Below are 21,759 nucleotides of genomic sequence, written 5' to 3'. Positions count from 1 at the left end.
TTTGGTGCCAAGCATACTATATAAATGTATCACTTGTATTTTTCCAAGGACATGCGCATACACATATACACACCACATTCAAACTCCCTTTCACTTCTACCCCCAAGAATTCAGATTTTCCATCTCTTCAATATTTATTTTATATTTAGGACATATTAAGTACACATTTAGTTAAAGCATTCATGTTTATATTATATAAATATGTAAACGTGCAACAAAATGGGGAATTTTTTGGTAGCAGTAAAGAGATGAAAATACAATTGGATAAAATATGTTGCTACTATATCTGTCACTGAGTTTGAATGAGTTCAACCACAATCCAAAAATCCTCTGTCTGTGCTCAACAACATTAAATACCTTCATAGTCCATTGATTTCCCCCATACCTCCCACTAATATATCCCCCAAGACCCTCATTCCGGGCACAATTTAGTTATAGGTGATCTACTGCCTTTCAACATGAAGGAATAAGCATCATGACACAATCATTCTTTCATTGCCAAAAAGGGAAAGCAGAAGCTGACTAAATAAATCTAGCACATGGAAAACAGCAGGGTATTGAACCTCACATCAGAGAGCCAGAATATCCTGGAGACTTTTGCCAGTTCTCTCCAACAGATATGGAAAGTCACATTATTTTACATCCATCAGTCTAGGCATCAATTTACCAGCACATTAATGTAATATTTTTTAAAGAGGATCAAACACAGGAGATGTGTCACTGAAACCAATTCCTGCATGTGAAACAAGGCAGCATTAGAAAAACCAGGTATCTTGTGAAAATAAAAGATACTGTGGCTGTAGCAGGTCACAATCTGAAGTGACTGGTTTTCATAGTAATCTTGAAGAAACCCTTAAATATTGAATACTGAGAATAATACATATCATTTTACTTTTTACAGGTACAAGCATATACACATATATGTTAATAGTATTTACATTCAACTCCCCTCACTTTTCCACCCAATAATTCAGATCTTTCAATTTTCTTTAACTTTTGTGGAGCATCTAGCACATGCTAGTGCTACAACTATGGATGAGCATCAATTATGCAACGCTTCCACCTTTAAGTTGTACACTATACAGCAAACTTGGAGCTGCTAATATTATTTGTGTAATTTCACACATTCATGTGCTTAGACATCCACAGTTTTCAACTACAATGTTGGAGGCTTCCACTCTTTCAACCAGCACTTCAACTGCCACACCATCGGCAAAAAGGCCTGCTTCAGCTTCCTATTGCCCCAAATCAGGACAAATGAATGGTTTGAAGGATAGATGAATCCAATGGCCCAACAAAGTGAGAGGAACAATTTACTGCATAGCCTATTAGACACCCAAACTGACATGACCACAGACAGAAAGTAAATGACAAACAGCAAGACGAAGGAGAACACAATTTTCATGACATTTACATGCATCTTGCTGTGAAGATCTTGGGATCCTTGGCTATAGAGCTGCATCTTCCTGCGATGCTTACAGAGAGAGTAGATTAACAGCAGAGACAGTGACATGGCAAAGGGTATAAGGTTTACTCCAGTGATCACAGTCACATATGAAAGGCTTGGGGTGCAGGTCAAATTGGCCTTCCAAGTCATAATTCTTCTATGTTCATTCATGTCCTTCATCCACTTCATACTTTAGACTGTAAGATTACAGAACAAAGCCACCAAACTCGCCAGCAGTACCACTAGAAGGAATCAGCCTGTATTCCTCTTTAGGAGAATATAAATAAGATTTGAGAAATTGGCTATTTTGAACAAGTAAAAAATGCTGAGAGTAGTAGCAAGCCAAATACTAATACGGTTGATCACTGTCAAGGTTATAACAACAGTAATTCTTACCTTTTCAGTATATAAGGCTGAACAAACCACATAGGAATCCCAATATATATAGATGATCCAAAGCAAAGCAATCCTTGTTACTGTCACAGACATGACAATTCGATCAGCTGGGGTTATCTTGTGTCTTCTGACCCAGTCAATACAGTTCACAAATGCTATGAAGACACTGGCAAAATTTCCCAAAATAAACTCTGCCAGTAATACAATGGAAATGATGTTGACTAGTAAATTTACCATATCTGGAAGAGAAGAAACACCAAGTCAGTATCACTGCTTGAGATTTCTTAATGTCCAGAGCTGAAGTTCTACCAACACATGGTTTCTGCTATGCAGTAAAGGCCTTGTTTGCATTTCAAATTTGTGTGGCGCAGAAGAGGCTGAAGGCACCAAGGCATGCTAGTGGATGAGTTCAACACTGAGTTTCTGGAACTGAAGTTCTACTATTGTGAAAACACCTCAAAGGTGTACACTTTATATCCTTATCGTAGGCTGGGATTTTCCACAGCCGATTTTGCCCTGAAAACTGGATCTCATTTGCAAGCTTGTAAATGAAGACATATTCTCTATCATTATTTGCTGGGTTTTTATTTTCGTAGCCTCATCTAACCTCCACATAATTTGTGCTCATGACGTTTAGGCATCACCTAGGAAAATCTGAAAACTTACCATAGAGATAGATACAAGACATCTAGCCATCTGAAGATGTCCTATTATAGTGGCTCTTTGCCACTGAAGATTTATTTTAATAAGAAGATTAGATATTGAAAAACATTTGAAGAATGTCATACACAGTTTCTCCAAGCTTTCCTATCACAGGTTTCCAAGTTTCCAAAGAAAACAACAGGAAGGCTAACACTTTGTAGAGTTTGGTGCCGACAACTACAGTGTGAGTGTATCTGTGTGTCTGAGTGTATGTGTGCCTTCATTCTTAACAACCTCAAACACACACGTGACCATGAGCACCATCAGGACAGTCACTATGTTAGCTACCTGCAGCCACATGCACATGCTAAATTTGATGTTCGGAAAATTCCAAGGAACTCTAATAATAGAAACTCTAACCTTCTAAGAAACTCTAGTGTTTCAGGGAAAAAAAAGTCTCAGAAAACCTATGTAGATTTAAATCCCCTTCTTCCATACTGAATGTTTTTAATATTTTATTAATATTTATAAAACAAATAAATCTCTTAAACAATGTCTTTCTGAAACACATTATAATTGAATGGAACTGCACTGGACACAAACATGTAGATACAATAAATGCATCTACATCACAAAGTGGTGTATTTCTACATTTTTCAAACATCTGACAGAAGCATCCAAAATGTACTAATTTGAATATCAAGAGGAACTAATATCAATGGGATTCTTTCGGTGACCAAGAAGGGAATTCTATTTAGCTAGAACCCATCTGATTATGTTGTTATACATTAATTTAAAAAATTAAATAATTTTGTATTTAATTCATTAATTTTGCTTCTTGAATATGGAATAGGAAATAAAAAGGCAAAACATATAAGCCTACAAAGCATGCAACATTTTATAATACAAATATGTGCTATATAATATTACATATCCATATATATAATACAGGTAAGCGAATATAAATTTGAGTGTTTCTGCTTTATAATAAATGACTTAAAAATTGCGTAGTGATGATTTCTGGTAACTTTTGATTTTTCTAGGATGGACTAGCTGGTCATCTGTTCTCCCAGCTATATATTTGGAATTCAATTATTTTTATAGTGTGCATCAAGTAACACACACTTGCCAGCACTTCATTTCCAATTATTTCTGAATAAAACCCTTGTCTCCTTCAATCAAAACAAATCCCCTGACTTGAAAATCCCTTGTACCAAAACACTCTTTGTAATATGTTATGTGGGGGCTTTTCTATTTTTAAATATAGTATAGGTACATAAAATGAACAAGCACAGATACACAGTTCCTAACATGATAAAACTGTAAGCAACTGCTCATACACTATAAAAATGTCAGTTTGATTAAAACTCCTATGTGACAAAAGTTTACTTACCTTTTCTTTTTAAAAATATTTATTTTACATATCTGTTTCTCTGGAATGTGATCTTCACAAACATCATCTATTTGGAGAGAAGACACACTGAGAAGACAAAATCAATCAGATCTGAAAACGTGAGGAACAGAAACATCCTCCCAGCATAGAGGCGGGGAAATCCCTGAGGCTTGGCTCCTCCAAGTAACAAAGATGAGTTTAGGAAAGCAAGACATAGAAATGCGAACAGCCGTGGAGATGGGGCTGAAGGCAGGTGCATCCTTGTACTCACATTTCATAGGCTTTTACAAAAATCACAGAACCTGCGCCCCCAGCAACGGTTGCCTCATCCCTCAGCAGTTCACCTGGAGGTCCACCCCTGCACCCTGTCACTTCGTGGGGGAAGCTGTCATTTGAGCAGCAGCTCCGAGGGAGATGTGAGCTCTTTCAGACAAGGTGAGGCTGGCAGCAAGAGTAGTTCCTGCCCTGCACCCGCAGTCAGTGGCGTAACAAGTCAGAATGTGCAGACTAACCTAGAGTTCTTTCCAGCGTAAATGTCAGGCCTGCAGATTAGCACACGTAGAAGTTAGTGCCTTTCATTTCTACCTTTTTGATTCAGGAAATTATACATATACCTATGGTCCCAGTTGTAAGTAATGAAGTCTTTCTCTGCCTCTCTCTTATGTGTGTATTTCAATTTTTGTAACAAATAGCCCTCTGTTTGTCAATCTATCAGCACCCATATTGCTATCAAATTAGGGAAAAGATAACTATCATGCTAGTAGGGCTGAAACTCTGTGTGTGTGTGTGTGTGTGTGTGTGTGTGTGTACCAACGTAACTGAGACCCTCTCATCCCAGATTTTTTAGTGTTATTTTAAAACGTAACTTTGATATTTGAACACATGACACAAAATAGCTAGCTAATGTGAGATATGTGATTGTACAGGTAAATAACTGAATAGATATAAATGAGTGAATACATATAAGTTATCAGCCTCATTTATCTCTGCGGAGCCACTTACCTTTGGAATAAGACCACATGAGGTCATAACCAAAGTTAGCCTAAGTGGTCAGAAACAGAAGAATCACACACTCTTGCTCTATGTCTTTATTTTCAGTGTTGTGCTGAAAAGAACTAGCTGACAGAGAATGGTCCCTTGAATGAAATAACACTCGGCAGAGGGCAGCATCCTGGGAACTAAGCTCAGGGTGTGCAGCGCCACCTGTAGGTCAGGGCTCTGTGAGGCTCAGAATCTGTTAAGTGTTGAAGCAGCCGCGTGGGTGGAGTGTGTTCCTGCAGTCTGCAGAGGCTCTCAGTGGCATCAATCCTGCAAACCCAGGAGGTCAGAGAGCTGGGAGGACAAGCCCTGCATCCAGTCTTTAAAGGGGAAAGCCCAGGCCCCTCACTCAGTTCTCAGGACTGCCCCACTTGAGAGAACTACACTTCGGTGACTGAATGGAACGTGTATACCTTAGAAAAAAGGACCCTGAATATTCACCCCAGTAACGTGAAGGTTGAGGCATGTGCTCTTTTCGCCAAGAACCGAGGCTATTTGCCACACAGCAGTGCCCAGAGGAAGTGCAGCAGGGCCTGGAACTGTACTAATACCTGGGGATTTAGAAAGACTCCATGACCCATTGGAGGACTTTTGTATTGTTGGATACCATCTGGAGCTGTGACACACGCCTGTTCCAAAGAGGATCTGTGGGGTCTGTAGGTATTTCCTCTGCCTGAAATTGTAATGGCAATGGACTGCTGTGGCAGCTGACAGAGTTCTCCCCTTACTTCCTGACCGTGGAATATGACTCATCATTATGTAGGGACCAAGAGAATGCCTCATAAATCCTCCTGCACATGTGAGAAAACAATTAACACATAATAATTGCAACATCCAAAGAATGGAACTGATTACCCGCCCCAAAATAAATGATAGCTAGAAGGAAATATTGTCATTTCCTAACCATATTACATCATCCCATGTGGTATTTGCCAAAACTAGACCGATATTACATGAATACTGATTATCATAAGTTGTGCTTAAAGATAAGTTTTAGAAGCTGATATAGCTACTGAGCAAAACCTAGACTCCATACGTGGCTATTAACTTTGCCAAGGTCTTTTAGTCTATACACAACGTAAGGGAAAATTAAAACAACTTGCTGCAGGCCCCGGTCTCCCAAGGATTAACTCCACAGCTTAGCTTGTTTCTCAGAGCATAACAGGATTGGCAATTTTGGCCTGATACATCTAGCCACTGGCTTAACCGCAAGTTCCTGCTTCCTATTTGTCAAGTTATCTGCCAAGGGATTGGATAAAACTCAAGGGATTTAGGGTGGCCACTAGAGGATTAGATAAACACTGGGAGGAACTCAAGGGATTTAGGGTGGCCACTACTGGGAGGAACTCGAGGATTTAGGGTGGCCACTTGAGGACTGGATAAACACTGGGAGGAGCTAGGGAGAGTATAAAAGAAAGCCTGGAGTTGCAATAAAGATCAATCTATCATCGATCGGCATTCGGTGTACTGCGTGTTGTGTTGTCCTCTGTGCGTTGTCTGTGTTGTAACCCTAGTCCCTCCGCTCAGCTCGGATTACGTGGCGACGCGGGCGTTGCCAACAACTTGCTATTATTTGTTGAGAAAAATAGCGTAATTTTACTGTTTTCTTCCACTTTTCTTAGTTCAATTGCTTTTGTAACATCATGCTAACTTTATATCATTACATCATTTATATCAAGATTACAAGAAAATTGGTCTTTGACATATTTGTACCAATACAAGCACAGACTTTATACCTGGCATTCTGATGTTTCCAGAAAGGTTCATTTGGATGACATCTTACAGTTTGTACTCTAATTCTTTTCAAAGATTTATCTATTTTATTGAAAGACAGATTTACAGAGAAAGGAGGAGACAAGAAAGATTTTACAACCACTGCTGGTTCGCCCCCCAAGTAGCTGCAATGGCTGGAGGTGCGCCAATCCAGAGCCAGGAGCCTCTTCCAGGTATCCCAAACGGGTGCAGGGTCCCAAGGCCTTGGACCATCCTCAACTGCCTTCCCAGGCCACAGGCAGGGAGCTGGATGGGAAGAGGAGCCACCGGGATTAGAACCAGCACCCATGTGGGATCCCAGAGTGTTCAAGGCAAGGACCTTAACGGTTATGCTATCGCGCCAGGCCCTAATTTTATTTTTGATTTGAGTTTCATAATATTTAAAAATATTTTTTACTTGGCATCTATTATGTGTATTTTTATTACTGTTTTCCATGATACAGTTTTGTAGGCATACCGGTTCCTCCCTCCCTTTCTCTTTCTTCCCTCCCCGCTTCTCTCTCTTGCCATTTGCCACCCTTCCAACCAACTTATCACAGTAGTATATCCTTAGTAACAGTTGCAAGCTTAACTTTATGTTGTTTAAATTTACCATGGCAAAGGTAGAAAATCTAGTCTCATATGGCAAATGTGTATTTAAATGTCTCATTGGGAGTCTTCCTTGTATTTGGGAATAGAGAGGCTTACTGCGATGTACCTTTACTTCCTGGTAGGCTAGTCTCCTTATATAATTCATATATGAGAATATATACTTAATTCCCCAAATTTATCTATTTTTTAATTTGCTTATTGGCTGTCTCATATCACAGTGAACAAGCAATATTTGTTCTTTTGCGTCTGGCTTATTTCAGTAAGCTTAGTGGTCTCCAGTTGTTACAAATGGTAGGAGTCCGTTCTTTTTATGGCTGTGCAATATTCCATAGAGCAGATGTACCAGTTTCTTCATCCATGCATCGGTCGATGGGCATTTGAGTTGTTTCCCAGGGTGAACTGTTTAACTATTGTGAACTATGCTACTTAAAAATTAATTGAAAGCAAACATTTTAGAAAACAAAACCCTAGTGTCTGAAGTTTAAAAGGAAACATAACAACAACGGAACATATCATTGATGTACAAACAAATCAGAATTCAAGGAAACCTGAAACCTCAGGTATAAATTTGAAATGTCTTTCTTTTTCAAACACCAAACAAGAAAACTTACAGCAAGTTTGTAGTATATGTTTGTAATATGGTAGTGTATTTTGCAAGAAGAGACACGCTGCCTCTGTCATTAAAAAAAAAAAAAAACTGTAGAATTCAAGTACTCTGTCCTTTCAGCCAGCGCCTGACCTGCCACAAAATGAAAAGAAAGGTCTGCTTTAGTTTGTTTCCCCAAATCAGGATAAACGAATGGATTGAAGGACAGATGATTCCAACAGCCTGGAAAAGCATGAAGGTAACTTTAAATGGTAGTTGTTTTCCATTTCATAGATGCCACTTCGCATGAATATTCAGGTGTATTTTTCTTTATTAACTCAGTTTTGTGACTATTTATTGCTATTTCTTTTTTTTCTTGTTTTTTTTTTGTTTGATATTTCTTTTGAAAAGTTGATTTATCCATTTGAAAGTCACTCGCCAAGAAAGGGGCAGAAAAAGTATTTCATTAAAGTGTGCATATCTTCATATTAATTCTAATATTTCTTAATAATGTTCAAAAGTAACACACATACGAAAATAACTATACATTCTGCACCTTTAATTCTATTGGGTGCATGTTTTTTTTCTGACAATTCTTTCTACCTTCTAGTAAATATGTAATAAATATTTACAACAGAATAAAACATGCCTCAAAGATACATCTTACTGATTCAGAATTAAGCATAGACTGGAGATTAAAATAATGAAATCTGAACACAGTTTAGTACATACATGCAACAGAAATTCAACAGAAAACAGCAGCGATTTCTTGAAATACGCTTATAATTCAAAATAGTATATAAAGATTCGTAACACATTCCTTAACTGGAACATAACTTAGCTTATATTTGTGAAAGACACATGTGTTTAGAAGTTTGGAGAACTTTATGCTATACTGTGTACAAATAACTGCTTTACATTAAAATTACAGAAAATGATTAAACTAGGTTAATGTTTCTTGTGTTTTTGTGCACATATATATGCAAATGTTTTTAGTTGTAAGAGTATGTGAAAGACTCTTCTGTGTATAACTGATATATTTCTCACACACATACACCATGGAAAACCGCGTAGGAAGTATATCAATGTAGTAACTTTCTACTAGGTAGCACTTAAGGTCTCTCTTGCGAAAAACCCAGGGAGTTCGGCATTTTTGTTCTCTTCCTCCAGAATGTCACTTGCCACAAGACCAAAAGAAAGGTGTGTTTTAGCTTTTTGTTTCCCCAAATGAGGACAAATGAGTGTGTTGAAGGATAGATGATAGCAATAGCGCGGCAAAGTAGGATAACAGATTCGCTCAGCATTTGATAACTCCAAAATGATAGAACTACACAAAAAAAATACAGAGCAAAAAAGAACAGGAAGGAGACCACACTTTGTATCGCTCTTATGTGGACCCTGGTGCTGCAGTCTTGGAAGTGTCTAGCATTGAGCTTCATCTTTCTGAGATGCTTACACAGAGAATAAGTCAACAGCAGGAAGCAGAGCAGAGACATCGCAAAGGGTATGCAGCTTGATAGGGTGTGGACGGTTGAATTTGAAACAATTAAAATCTCCCAAGTCTCATTTGTGTCATATAGTTTTGCCTGCACATGCTGAGTGATGTTTACCATGACCAGATTGCAAACCAAAAGCACACAGCTCCCAAGTATTAGCTCCACCATTATACTGTTAACTCTCTTCTTGACATGAAGGAAAAGGAGACTGGAGAAATTGGCTATCCTGAGCAAGTAAAATATGCTGAGAAGAGTATCACACCACATGCTGAAATGGTTAGCCACCGTCCAGGTGTTATGGATAATTCTCTCAGTTAATGTATACACAGCTGGATTATCTGGAGGTGAGAAACAACTTCTTAATACTACCCAGAGCAAAGCTATTCTGGAGATGGCCAGAGCAGTGAGAATTCGGTCAACTGAGGAAAGTTTTTCTTTCTTCATCCAGCCAATGCAGTTCACCAGTGCTATGAAGGCATTGGCAAAATTTCCAAGAATAAATTCCACCATTAATAAGATTAAAAGAACACTTGAGAGTGTAGTAAACATGTCTGTAAAAAATGAAAAAGGAAAGGAAAACCGTAAGGATGCTGGTTGCTATTTGTTTACTCCCCTGATCCTCATTTCTTTATACCTTTGATCTATAAACCCGCAGTGATTCTCTTGTTTCTTTAAATCTTGTGAATAGTGCTAAGCTGGGAAGTACAATATATACTAATGCATGAAGGTGATGCTCACTTTTTGAAAACTATTTTTCTTGCCAAAATGACCCCAATTAAATTTTACTCACACAGAAATCTCTCCTGTTCAGATATCGTAATGCATCACAGCTGATGTGGAAATGAGAGCGCTCAAGCTGCACACCCATCATTGTAAGGAAATTCACACCACAGAACCAACCTTAAAATGCCAACCCAACCAGCAAAATGTTGTTCCTTGACCCAGCTGTAATCATTCTTTTCCATGAATTAATTTTCACTCTCCTTACATTGTCAGGTAGAGGCCTGAAATATTGCCTGAAAATCTCATCCTTCCCCAAATGTTATTGAGAAGACATAATGGCTTACTTCTTCGTGGTCCTGTGACTCCTAAATCACGCTAGTTAGCAAGAAGAAATTCCTCAAGGCATCCATTAGGATTTCATTATCCTATCGCAACAAGGAGAGGTTTATTTCGGCTCACAGTTCTGGAGCTTCACAATTCAACATCAAACACTACAAATGGTTTAGGTTCTGGTCAAGTCCTTGCTATCAGAATTCCCTGGTGACACAGATCCCCACGCAGCTGCAGAAGGTAAGAACGCATGCCTGTGGGTCTGTCTCCACCCAAGACACACCCACGTGAGCTCCACATCAAAGTTTCAAACCCACCTGACTATTTCCCAGTTGTTCCTGCAAACATAGGTGGAGTAAGCTTTCACTCTCTTGATATCATTAACATAAAACTTTGGTGACCAAATTACATGAGTACAGGAAGCAAATCATATTCAAATCACAACACTCACAGAATGCTTCATCTATTTCATCTCTCTTTTCAAAAGAAGCTTTTTCCACTGAAGACTAATTCTAAATATATTTTTCCTATTGTCCGTTTAAGTTCTTCCATAAATAAAAGGCTCAACAAGGTAGTTTAAGTTGCATTGTACTCATTTTCTGAATATAAATGTATTAAACTTGACTTCAACTAAGCTATTTATTAATGTAATCCACATGATAATATCCATTATGTAAATTATGTGTATAAACATGAAAAATAAATCAGATAATGAAACAGATACAGATGCTTCTACTGTGTGAGATGAAAATGAAAATGTTGCTGACAATGATGCATGTTAGCTGAGAGAAGCCTGCCTGCGGCTTCAGGCCAGAGCTCACAGTAAATGAACAGTAACTACCGCTCTTCCCGTGGCCCTTGCATTGTTTCTTAGGTGATCCTAAGCTACAAGGTTAGGCATCTAAATTATAAAAATATATTTCAGGTGATTTGCTTGCTAGTTTCATTCCTTACCACACTCCAAAAATTTAGGACAAAACTGACCTACAAATAACACTGACATTCGCATTTGGAGAGGCTTTTCAAATATTTTCATATAAATATGCACACGTTTTATATGCAATTTTATAATACATGATTATTAGTTTATATTTTGGTAGCACCCCTAAGCAATAAAAATGGTTCCAATGAGCAATGGAGTAATTTATATTTCAAACAAATCACTTTAAAGCCGTGTTATATTATAAGAGTAGTCAAAACAGCCTTACACTTAGGAAAACACATCTAAATATGTTAATAAGTATGTTTTGTGTCTTAACAAATTTATATTTCTGTGACTATGCTTTTTTTTGCTCTGAAACAAAACCAAAAATATTTTTAAAAAAACAAAAATGTCCACACAAGCACATATGTATGCCCATGAACAGCAGTGTTATCTTTGGGATGAAGGAAGTTATTTTACCAAGGAATATTTGGGAATTTTCCATGCCATAACTCATTGGAAATTAATAAAATTCTTCTGCTTTAAAATGTGCAACTTACATATTTTCACAGGAAATAAAAATATATTGCTTAGCTGCATATAGATGCTTTTGGTGTTTTGAATAAGATTAACATAAGCAATATGAATTTGCTTTTTATATTTACTTTTTAAATTAAAATGTAATTTCATTTTTACTTCCTTAATATTATGTTATTCTTTATTCAACAAAAAATCTAACTACAAATCTATTTATGAAAATGTTACTCCAGCTCATTTCCACTCAGTAACGTCTTTTAATTTATTTGTTGACATTTTTGTCTGTAGCAATTCATGTAGAGAAGATACCGACGCAAAAACTTTAAACATAGATATCTCAAAACCAATATAAATTTACTTTTCCTTCATCAGTACTTACTGATATCTATTACTGTTCTTACTGTTCTTTCATATTGTTATTTGGGGGATATCAGGTTATCTAATGTTAGTTCACTAATTGGTGGTTTCCATATTTGGCAGATTAGAAGAAGGTGTTTTGTAAGAAATGAATAGCATTTTGGGGGAGGATAGGCATGGAAATATGTGCATAATTAATTTTATTATTCAGGCATCAGTCACATTACTGATATCATTTGTGAGATTTGGGACTCTCCCTATATTATTTGCCCAGAATATCCAGTTTAAGTCTCAGAAGTTGAAGACTGTTAGTTACATGTCAATGGAAGCAGCAAATAAATCATGAAACAAACAAAACAACCCTCCTACTTTTGAAAGCATAATATATAGTATATAATGTTTATACAAATTTAAAAAGTAAATCTGAGCTATGATTCTTATATAAATATAAATCTGAGCTATCAGTTCTCTTTTTCTACCTGTTTGTAAATTCCAAGGAACTGTAGTTTCAGGAATACTTGCCCCATTGCACCTCAGTTTATCAGCACGACGATGTTCGTATCTTTGGATGTCTTACTCATCAATGCTGATCTAGGTCCTATTATATCATATATTCATTTCTTATTACTGGTTGTAGCACTTGAGGTGTTCCTTGAATTTTGTACATATTATCACCGAACTATTATTATAGTAGGGTTTTATAGAGTAAGTGACATACCTTTTTATATTTTTATTTAAATTTTATTCTAAATCTAAGAGCAGTTCTGCACACTAACATGGATCAGCTCAGCTCTGTGCAGTGCGGTCACTTTGGGAGTGAATCACTGGACGGAAGATCTTCCTCTGTCTCTGCTCCTCTCTGCATATCTGATTTTCCAATAAAAATGAATAAATCCTTTTTTAAAAAAAAAAAAAGAAACCAAATAGAAACAAAAATTGAGATGTTTAAGGAGTCTCTACCTTCCAGCCTTCAGCTTAAGACTCCCTGGGACAGGTACTTGGAAAAGACCTTCTAGAAGACCCAGCCACTGTTTGGCTACCACATCTTAGAAGATTTAATGGGAAGACACTCAGTTCATTCTTTTCTGAATGCAAAGTGCACATAAAAACATGACACATAATAGTTGTCTCAATGTGATCAGAAAGCAAAATATACATTTAACATACCGGGAGATGATTTCTTACTTAAGATGGGAGTTCCAGAAGGTTATGAGGGTTTGTTTGCAAACTGAAAATGTGTAACAAAGGGTGAATGTTGAGTGGTTAGAGAAGCAGACTGAACTGGACAATGATCATTAGTTTCAGGCACATCGAACTGAACTGCATTCCAGGAATCAGGCTCTACTGGAGTACTTATCATTTTAGAAACCTAAGTTGATAGACTTACCCAGCCTCCCTTGGAGACATGAAAGCCATTGAGGTGGGGCAGTCTGGTTAGGGAGAGCTGCAGTCTCTAGACATTTTCACTCTAACAGGATTCTCGCATCTTACTAGGAAGATTGTAAGGGGCAGGAGAACCAAATGGTGCAACAAGGAAAGCAGCAATTTCTAACTATCTTGGTTATTGTTTTTTCCAGTTATTTACTCAAACACTAGTTAGGGTGTTGCTGAGAAGGCATTTTCTAGGTATGATTAATAACCCAATCAGTAATTTTTAGCTCATCAGAAGTGAAATAATCAGATATCCTAAAACATTTCAAAGCTTTAATAGAATTAGGAAGGCTCTGGAGGTAGAAGATTTACACAGAAACGTTCATAATTCTTGAGTTCATATTATTTATTTTCTTCTATTTTATTTTTAATTTTGTAATACAATTATATAGACTCTGGGATTTCCCTTAGCCCCTCTCTAAAGTCCCTCCCCAAACTGATTTCTTACCAATATTATTATAATATTATAATCCTTCAGAAGCCAGTCATAAGTCCATCATTCTACTACTTCTTGTGTATCCTGATATTGCAAATACAGACAATGGCAGACAGTCCAGCATCCTCTTGTTGAGATATATCCAACTGTTTCATTGGGAGACCATCATTGATTTACAAGTAGAGATGCATAACACATTTTATCTTCACATCTGAATCTGATAGTCTATATCACACAGTTTCTATACAATCCCTTACATTGAAAACCATGAAACAAAATCAACAACTCCATCCAACCACTCAACTGATTAAAGATGTTCTTTGTGATGGATCCCATTGGCTCTCCTTCACTGCTCAACACTGACAGAAATACACATTTTGCAATCCAAGTTCTGATGTGTTAGTTATTGAAGATTGGCTGCGTAAGAATTACGCTCAAAACTCGGCTGCTTAAACATAAAATAATTATTGACGCCCAATTCGTTGCATCAGCAATCTGTGAGTGCTCAGATGCTCAGTCCTCCAGCTGCTCCTCTGTTACAGGGCCTCATCAGGGCAAGCTGGGCCTGCAGCTATCTCAAGGCACAACTGAGGGATGATCCACTTCAGAGTTTATGCAGTCCACTGTTAGCAACCATTACCCTTTTCATGGACTTTGGTTCAGAGAAGCCATGCCTTGCCACAGAGTCGCCATGACAATTCACAATGGGACATTCATTTCATTCAGAGCAAGGACAGAGAAGGCAAGAGAATGTCCTGTGTCCACTTGTTAGAGCTGACATAACGAAGTACACAGATCACATAACACAAAAAATGGAATTGATTCCTTCAAGCTCTGGAAGCTAAGAATCCAAGATCGAAGTGTCAAAAGGCTTACTTTTTTCTGAGGTCTTTGTCCTTGGCTTGCAGGTGGTCGACTTCTTAGTGCATCTTCACTTGGTCAGTCCCCAGTCTGTGTTGCTTGTATCCTAAAGCATCTTCTTAGAATATCCAGCCGATGGACTGGGGATACCCTAATTGACATATTTTATCAAAATTATCTTTTTAAAGGCATCATCCTGTTCTTAGGTACTACATGTTGGGGACTCAATGCATGAATCGAAGAGTGGACACTATTGAGTCCTTTACAGTTACTCAGTGCATGTATAACCTATGTGCAATCCATTCACATTTCCTTTATTCTCTCCATTTGAGCTGTTACCAATTCAGCTCAAACTCAGTGTTACACACAGTACAAGACGTGTGCAACAGGAGATAGACTCATTGGGGGGCACCCATGATACCTATCTGAGGGAGGAGAGAAGTCATTGAGATACTCACTTTTCATTCACCCTGGAAATTCTGTGCGAGGAGATGCTTACATTCTACCATGTAGGAAGTAGCAGGAAAGGAAATGGAATCGTACAAAAGTTATTCCATAAAAGTAGTGCCAGAATATTGGAGAAATGAGTGCCCATTGCTTGTGATATCTGAAGTATAGCTTGCTGATTCTTCCCGCAATTGGGTACCAGTCTAATAACTCTTGAAATATTTGTAACTCTGTAGGTAATTCCTGACCCCAGTTCTTGGACTAAATCCGCATTCTAAAAAATAGCCAATATATACTTTTTTAATACATACTTTCTCTGTTTAAAATGGGTAACATTGCTTGATTCATCAACTAGGAACTGTGACATGGTACTACATTTACAATCATGTTTAGACACAACTCTGCATTTATTCATTCTTGCTTTAACCATGGCTTCTCCATTTTGTTTGATTTGCTTTCTTTTGAATGCTTGTGCTTCAAATCTTACTAAACAAATACTCTTTTTACTTTCTTTTTTTTTATTAGTTCAACTTTATTTAGTCTGTTAACACTGTGCTACATTCTTCTATATATACTTGTTTCTATATACTTTGTTACATAAGAAACTAAAATCTTGGGTTTTTTTTTTCATATAAGAAGTGTTCTCTTGAGTATAAAATTCTCTATCAGAAATTCCCTTTATATGTGCTATGGAGATTTAGCCACTGCCTTCTACAAAAGAGAAGCCCGGTACAAAGCTCAGTGAAATATTGTAATTTTCATCTTGCATGCATAAATTATTTCAAGTTTTTGTGTATCCATTTACGCTTTAGCATGGAATACATATATGCGTACATATATATGTGTATATACATGTTTATACATGTGTGTATATTTTTCTTACTGACTTTTTCTGTAAATCTATAATATTGTACACTACATGCAATTTTCATGTGTTACATTTTATCAGCTACTATTGCCCATTACTTCCCATTTTCATTTCCCTTGGCAGTACTGTCTGTGTCTCAGCTACATGTCTTCTCGTCTTGATACCTACTCCCTCTGTTTTGTATGTCTTTATTTCCACTCACACAGATTCTGAATCTTTACATTATTAAATTGCTTATTACATTGCTATTTAGATTACTCATGTTATTCTTACCTCATTTTCATACATTGACACTAACTTTGTAACAGCAACTCTACCACACTCACTTCACTTCCATAAATATCCTACTGAATTGAAGAAATCAAACTCAAGTGGAGTTGTGAATTAAAGTTATATATGATTTATAATCCACCTCAGAACAGCAATGTGAATAGTATCTCATGCTAGATCCTGTATTATTTCTCCATGTAGTCTTAAAATTGATCTAATCTTTTGAGGCTCAGTGCAGCAGCCTAGTGAAGTCCTCACCTTGAACGCGCCAGGATCCCAAATGCGCGCCAGTTCTAATCCTGGCAGCTCTGCTTCCCATCCAGCTCCCTGCTTGTAGCCTGGAAAAGCAGTCAAGAACACCCAACGCCTTGGGACCCTGCACTTGCGTGGGAGACCCAGAAGAGGTTCTGGGTTCCTGGCTTCAGAATGGCGCAGTTCTGGCCATTGCAGCCACTGGGGAGTGAATCAACAGATGGAGGATCTTCCTCTCTGTTTCTTCTCCTCTCTGTATATCTGACTTTCCAAAAACAATTTTTTAAAAGATCTTAAAAATTGATCCAATCTTTGCATCCCTAGTTTTTTCTTTACTAAGTGAAGAGACATGAACTATTACTAAGGTAGGAATTGTTCTAAGCGTCAATGCTTGTGAAATACCTTACATATGCTAATGCCCCCAAATCTCGCCCAGTTACTGCTGTTATAAACTCATTCTTACTGTCCAAGGAGGATTTGGGCTCTTTTAATGCTGCCTGCTATCGATTAAGAAGAAAAATTCAACTCTGTTTTCCCATAATGTAAATAAATAAATAAACCAGACTTTGTGTCAGTTTCTGAAATGATCCAGCGATAAATCCATCGCCTCAGTTATAAACAATTCTGACCTTTTAAACCATATCATTTGTTAACATGTATGCCATGTAAGTATTCAATACTGTGTCCAATGCTGGACTTCAATCTCAGAATTATGCCTTCTAATTATATTTCTCTAAGTAATCTTATTAATACATCCATGCAATATCAAAGACAGTATTGACTTGTTTTTCACATCCTTGAGTAAAGATAACAAGATATTTCTTTATAAATACAAATGCTGAAGTTCACAAAAAATATCTCACCAATTCAACGTGGAGGAAAACCCAAGAAATAAACAAAGAAATCATGAGAAAATATCAAAGACATTATAGGTTTTAGGACCTCCCACGAGACTTTTATTTCTGGTGGAAGGAAAGAGGGAGGGAAGGAAGGGAAGGAAAGAAGGAAAATAAGAAGAAAGAAAGAAAGGCAGAGAGAAGGAAAGAAGGAAAGAAAAAGAGAGAGAAGGAGAAAGAAAGAAAAAACAAAGATGAAAGAAATAAAAAGGAAGGAAGGAAGGAAAGAAGGAAGAAATAAAGAAAAGAAGGAAGGGCAGAAGGAGATTGTGAGGGAGGAAAAAAAGAGAGAGAAAGAAAAGGAGCCATTAATATTAATATTATGTTCCATATTTTAAGTAAAATTCCCAATTGGCAACATTTATCCATTGATCCTAGATCAGTATACCCTTTCCCAAAATTATCCTATTTTTCATGCTTTTCTTACGTAACAGTGAAGTTTCCAATTAAAAATTAAAAACTGATGGAGTTGATAAGCTATTCTTTAAAACCATTATGATTTTCCTACATTTCCAAACATCAATCAATATGTATACAATGCATATTTTCTATTAAATTATAAAATTACAAATATATTACACATTGTAAAATCACGATTATGTACATAGCTATTTCTAATTAAACAGAGAAAATTCTACCCCAGGTATTTGTTTTCTAAACCATCTAAAAATGCTTACCATACTTACTTTCCTCTACTCTATAAGAATGTCACTTTTTTAAGGTCAACATTTTCTTGTTACAAAGCGGAACAGCTGACCCAAAATCCTAACAGCGGCTTGCTTCATCTTGGTGTTTCCCAAAATTATGATAAATGAGTGGAATAAAGGATGAACAGATACTACTAATTTACTGAATAGCAAGATGAACCTGCTAGGGAATAACACTTGGCAACAACTAATACCAAGAATAACCCCAATATATATCAAAAAGAGAAACAAAAGTGAAACCACCATTCTCATGACTTTCACATGTGCTTCAGTGCTAAGATCTTGGGACCCAGTGGAATTGAACTTCATCCTCCTCACATGTTTCCAAAGGGAAAGAAGCAAGAAAAGAAATGATGCGATGGAGATAACTGTGGGGCAGATCACCCCAACGCTGGCAAATACTAAGTAAACAATGGTCTGTGTTTCATTCACTTTGATCTTCCAAGTGTTGTTTGCTTCTAGGGTTAAAGCAGCAGAAATTAAGTCATCCAGCATTGGGATGGTAATCAGGAAAAGGAGAAACGATCCCACAAAATAAATAATAACCACCTTATTCACTCTCCACTTCATCCAAACAAAAAGAGGATGGGAAAAGGTAGCTATCTTTAAAAAATAGAAGATGCTGAGGCAAGTGTCAAACCAGACAGTTAGGTAACTGGCCACTGTGCCAAACAGAATATTAATTCTCCTAACTTGACCAAAGCCATGTAGATCTGCAGAAAACACTGCTAGAAATGAGTCAATCAGTATGGTGATGAGAAAGCATATTCGGGTTAGGGATAAACAGGTGAGGATACAATTTATGAAGTTGAGCTTCCCATGTCTTACCCAGTCAATGCAGTTCACTACTCCAATGAGGCCATTTCCAAAAACACCAGTTATAACTTCCATTGTTACGGCGATCAAAAAGACACAATCCTGTGTCCTTGGCATTTCTTCTGAGCCAATAATGATCTCACACACCACTTTCATTAATTGTTAGACTGAAAAATTAAGGTTTTTTTTCCTAATAATTCTTCTGAAAGTGCCACTTTAATTCCATTTCAATAAATATCACCTCTGCTGTCACAAAGAGTCTCAGGTACCACTGTGAAAACCATTAGTTTTTGTTGTGTAACATGTCATCCTTTGTGACTCCCTTGGCAACAGCTCTGGATACCTATTGTAGTAGGATCTGTTGCAATTTTCCATGTTCTATTTTGAGTGAACAGATGAAATTTAGTTTGCTTGGATGCAAATGGAAAAAGATTCTATCCACTGGCTCCACTTCCGCCCCACTCTAACACGTACATTAAGGAAACATGAAAATATTCAAGTAGAAGTTTCTAAGAATCATCTACCAAATTAAAAATCACACTAACCAATTTTCAGCTGAAAATTCAGTATTTCCATTATGATCAGTATCAACATTAACTTATGTATTTTACCAAAATGACCTTCCTGCTATGCATATGTACATGTTTTTTTCATCTGGATATTTAATCTCTTGTATTCTTTTGGGTAAATCTTTTCTTGAATATATTATGTCTCCCAGGTCTTTATCATAAAAAATAGTTTTAAAAAGAAAAATCAGATTTTTTTTGCTGTGATATGGAGGTTGGTAAAAACTGGCGTCAGCATAACAGTAATGATTACTTATAATAGACCTCTTCTTTTGCAAAATAATCTTTTTTATCATCAGCTATATGATCTTATTTTTAGTAATCTGGGTATTTTCATTAGTGAGTGCATTGATACGTAATCAAATAAAGTCAGAGATTTGCCTCATCATGCATTAACTAGAAGCTCTTTTCTAAAAAATTTTAATATCTTCTTTTGCTTCTTGTATATAAAACATTAAATTCATGAATGAATCTGCATTATCCACTCATATGTGTGTTCTTGACATTACATAATTGTTTCTAGGCATCTTTTGTGATACAAGTTACACATTGGACTTGTGTCTGCATGAAAAGTTGACAGTCCAAACATATTTACTGCAAAAAAATTCTAATAATTTATGGTGATATCATTATACAAATTCATCTGTACAGAAAAGAATTACATACGAATGTTCTTTTTTGCCCTTCCTTTTTGATGGACTACTTGTCTCTTCAAGCCAGAGTCCTTTGCTTTACTTATTTGAACAATGATAAATCTTTATATCCACTAGAAAAACTACTTCCTTCATTTTCCAAACTAGCATAGTTATATTGAACTCTAAATTTTCCACAAATATTTTTAAGTAGATTGTTTCAACTTCTGCAAAAGGTGTAATGACATTTTACAGCAACTTGTCTTAAAAATATCAGCTAACTTTTGCAGAACTAAGTTTCATAATATTCAGCTTATTTTCTATGAAGATGGTAAATCTCAATTCAAGTTTCTCTAATATCTCTTCATTCAGTTGAATTCTTTTTTAACAAAAAGCTTTCACATGCTTTGTTTCATGTACTTTTATGTTCATACATCCACTATTATTAGAATTGTTTAACTTAAAATTTGCAACTTCTTGCAATAGTATCCATGGCTTTGCTTTCTCTATTTCCAGTTACCTGTAGTCAACTGCAGTCCAAAATTATTAGATGGAAAATTGTAGAACTACAGGATTCACCAGTTTTTCAATTGTACACTATTATATATAGTATGATGGAAATCTTGTAACTCTCATAAATGAGTAACCCTTTCATTCTATGTATTTATGTTACATACTCAACCACCCACTTTTCAAACACGAGAGTGATTATCACAGTACTGCAGAGCTTGAGGGCAAATAACTCTTAAACAAATCACTAATACTACATCACAACGCCTAAATCATTATCACTTCTATCACATCGAATCTCACGTAATTTCAAAAAAAGATGAGTGCATAAAGTATTTTAAAAATAAAGACTAAATTTGTTTTAATTTTTTATATAAATGTTATATTTGCTATTAGCTACTGTTTTTCTCATTCCTTGTCTACTTTATACATTAAACTTGTCCATAATCATGCACCTAAAGAAAAAAAAAACACAGTAGCTTTGAAAATACTTCAAAAAGTTCAGGGAAAATGGAATTCGATGACATTTGTTTTCATGCAAACATTCTGAGACCCATGCACATGAGCTGACTGCACAATTATCATGTAAATTTATATCATGAAAAACTAAGAATGGATATCAATAGTCCTTTTCTAAAATAAACATCCTTTTTTCATGAATGTGTTGAGATTCCATCTTATAAGATTCAGCATAATCTGTGGCTATGACCGTTTTCTAGAAGTCTAAGTATATACCCTTTGTGGATAATGTGGGAATACTGGATCAATCTACAAATCTCCCTGTTGTAGCCAATATCAAAAAATCATATCTAATTTATAATGATAATTCTTTCAAT

At 36.4% G+C, this 21,759-nt stretch overlaps 1 protein-coding gene across 1 annotated transcript; it reads right to left on the bottom strand.

Moving 5' to 3' along the window:
- Positions 1 to 1,156: 1,156 nt before the first annotated feature.
- Positions 1,157 to 19,290, bottom strand: LOC118760279 (putative taste receptor type 2 member 33). Its single transcript, XM_058655685.1, has 4 exons — positions 19,228 to 19,290; positions 4,881 to 4,920; positions 1,705 to 2,082; positions 1,157 to 1,638 (listed from the first exon to the last, which is right to left on the bottom strand). The coding sequence occupies exons 1-4, from the start codon at positions 19,288 to 19,290 to the stop codon at positions 1,157 to 1,159; spliced, it is 963 nt and encodes a 320-aa protein (XP_058511668.1).
- Positions 19,291 to 21,759: the final 2,469 nt, after the last annotated feature.

This window comes from Ochotona princeps, chromosome 27, assembly GCF_030435755.1.
Source record: "Ochotona princeps isolate mOchPri1 chromosome 27, mOchPri1.hap1, whole genome shotgun sequence".
Classification (NCBI taxonomy): Eukaryota; Metazoa; Chordata; class Mammalia; order Lagomorpha; family Ochotonidae; genus Ochotona; species Ochotona princeps.
Note: the sequence above shows the minus strand (reverse complement) of the source record. Positions and strands in the feature narration are given on the sequence as shown.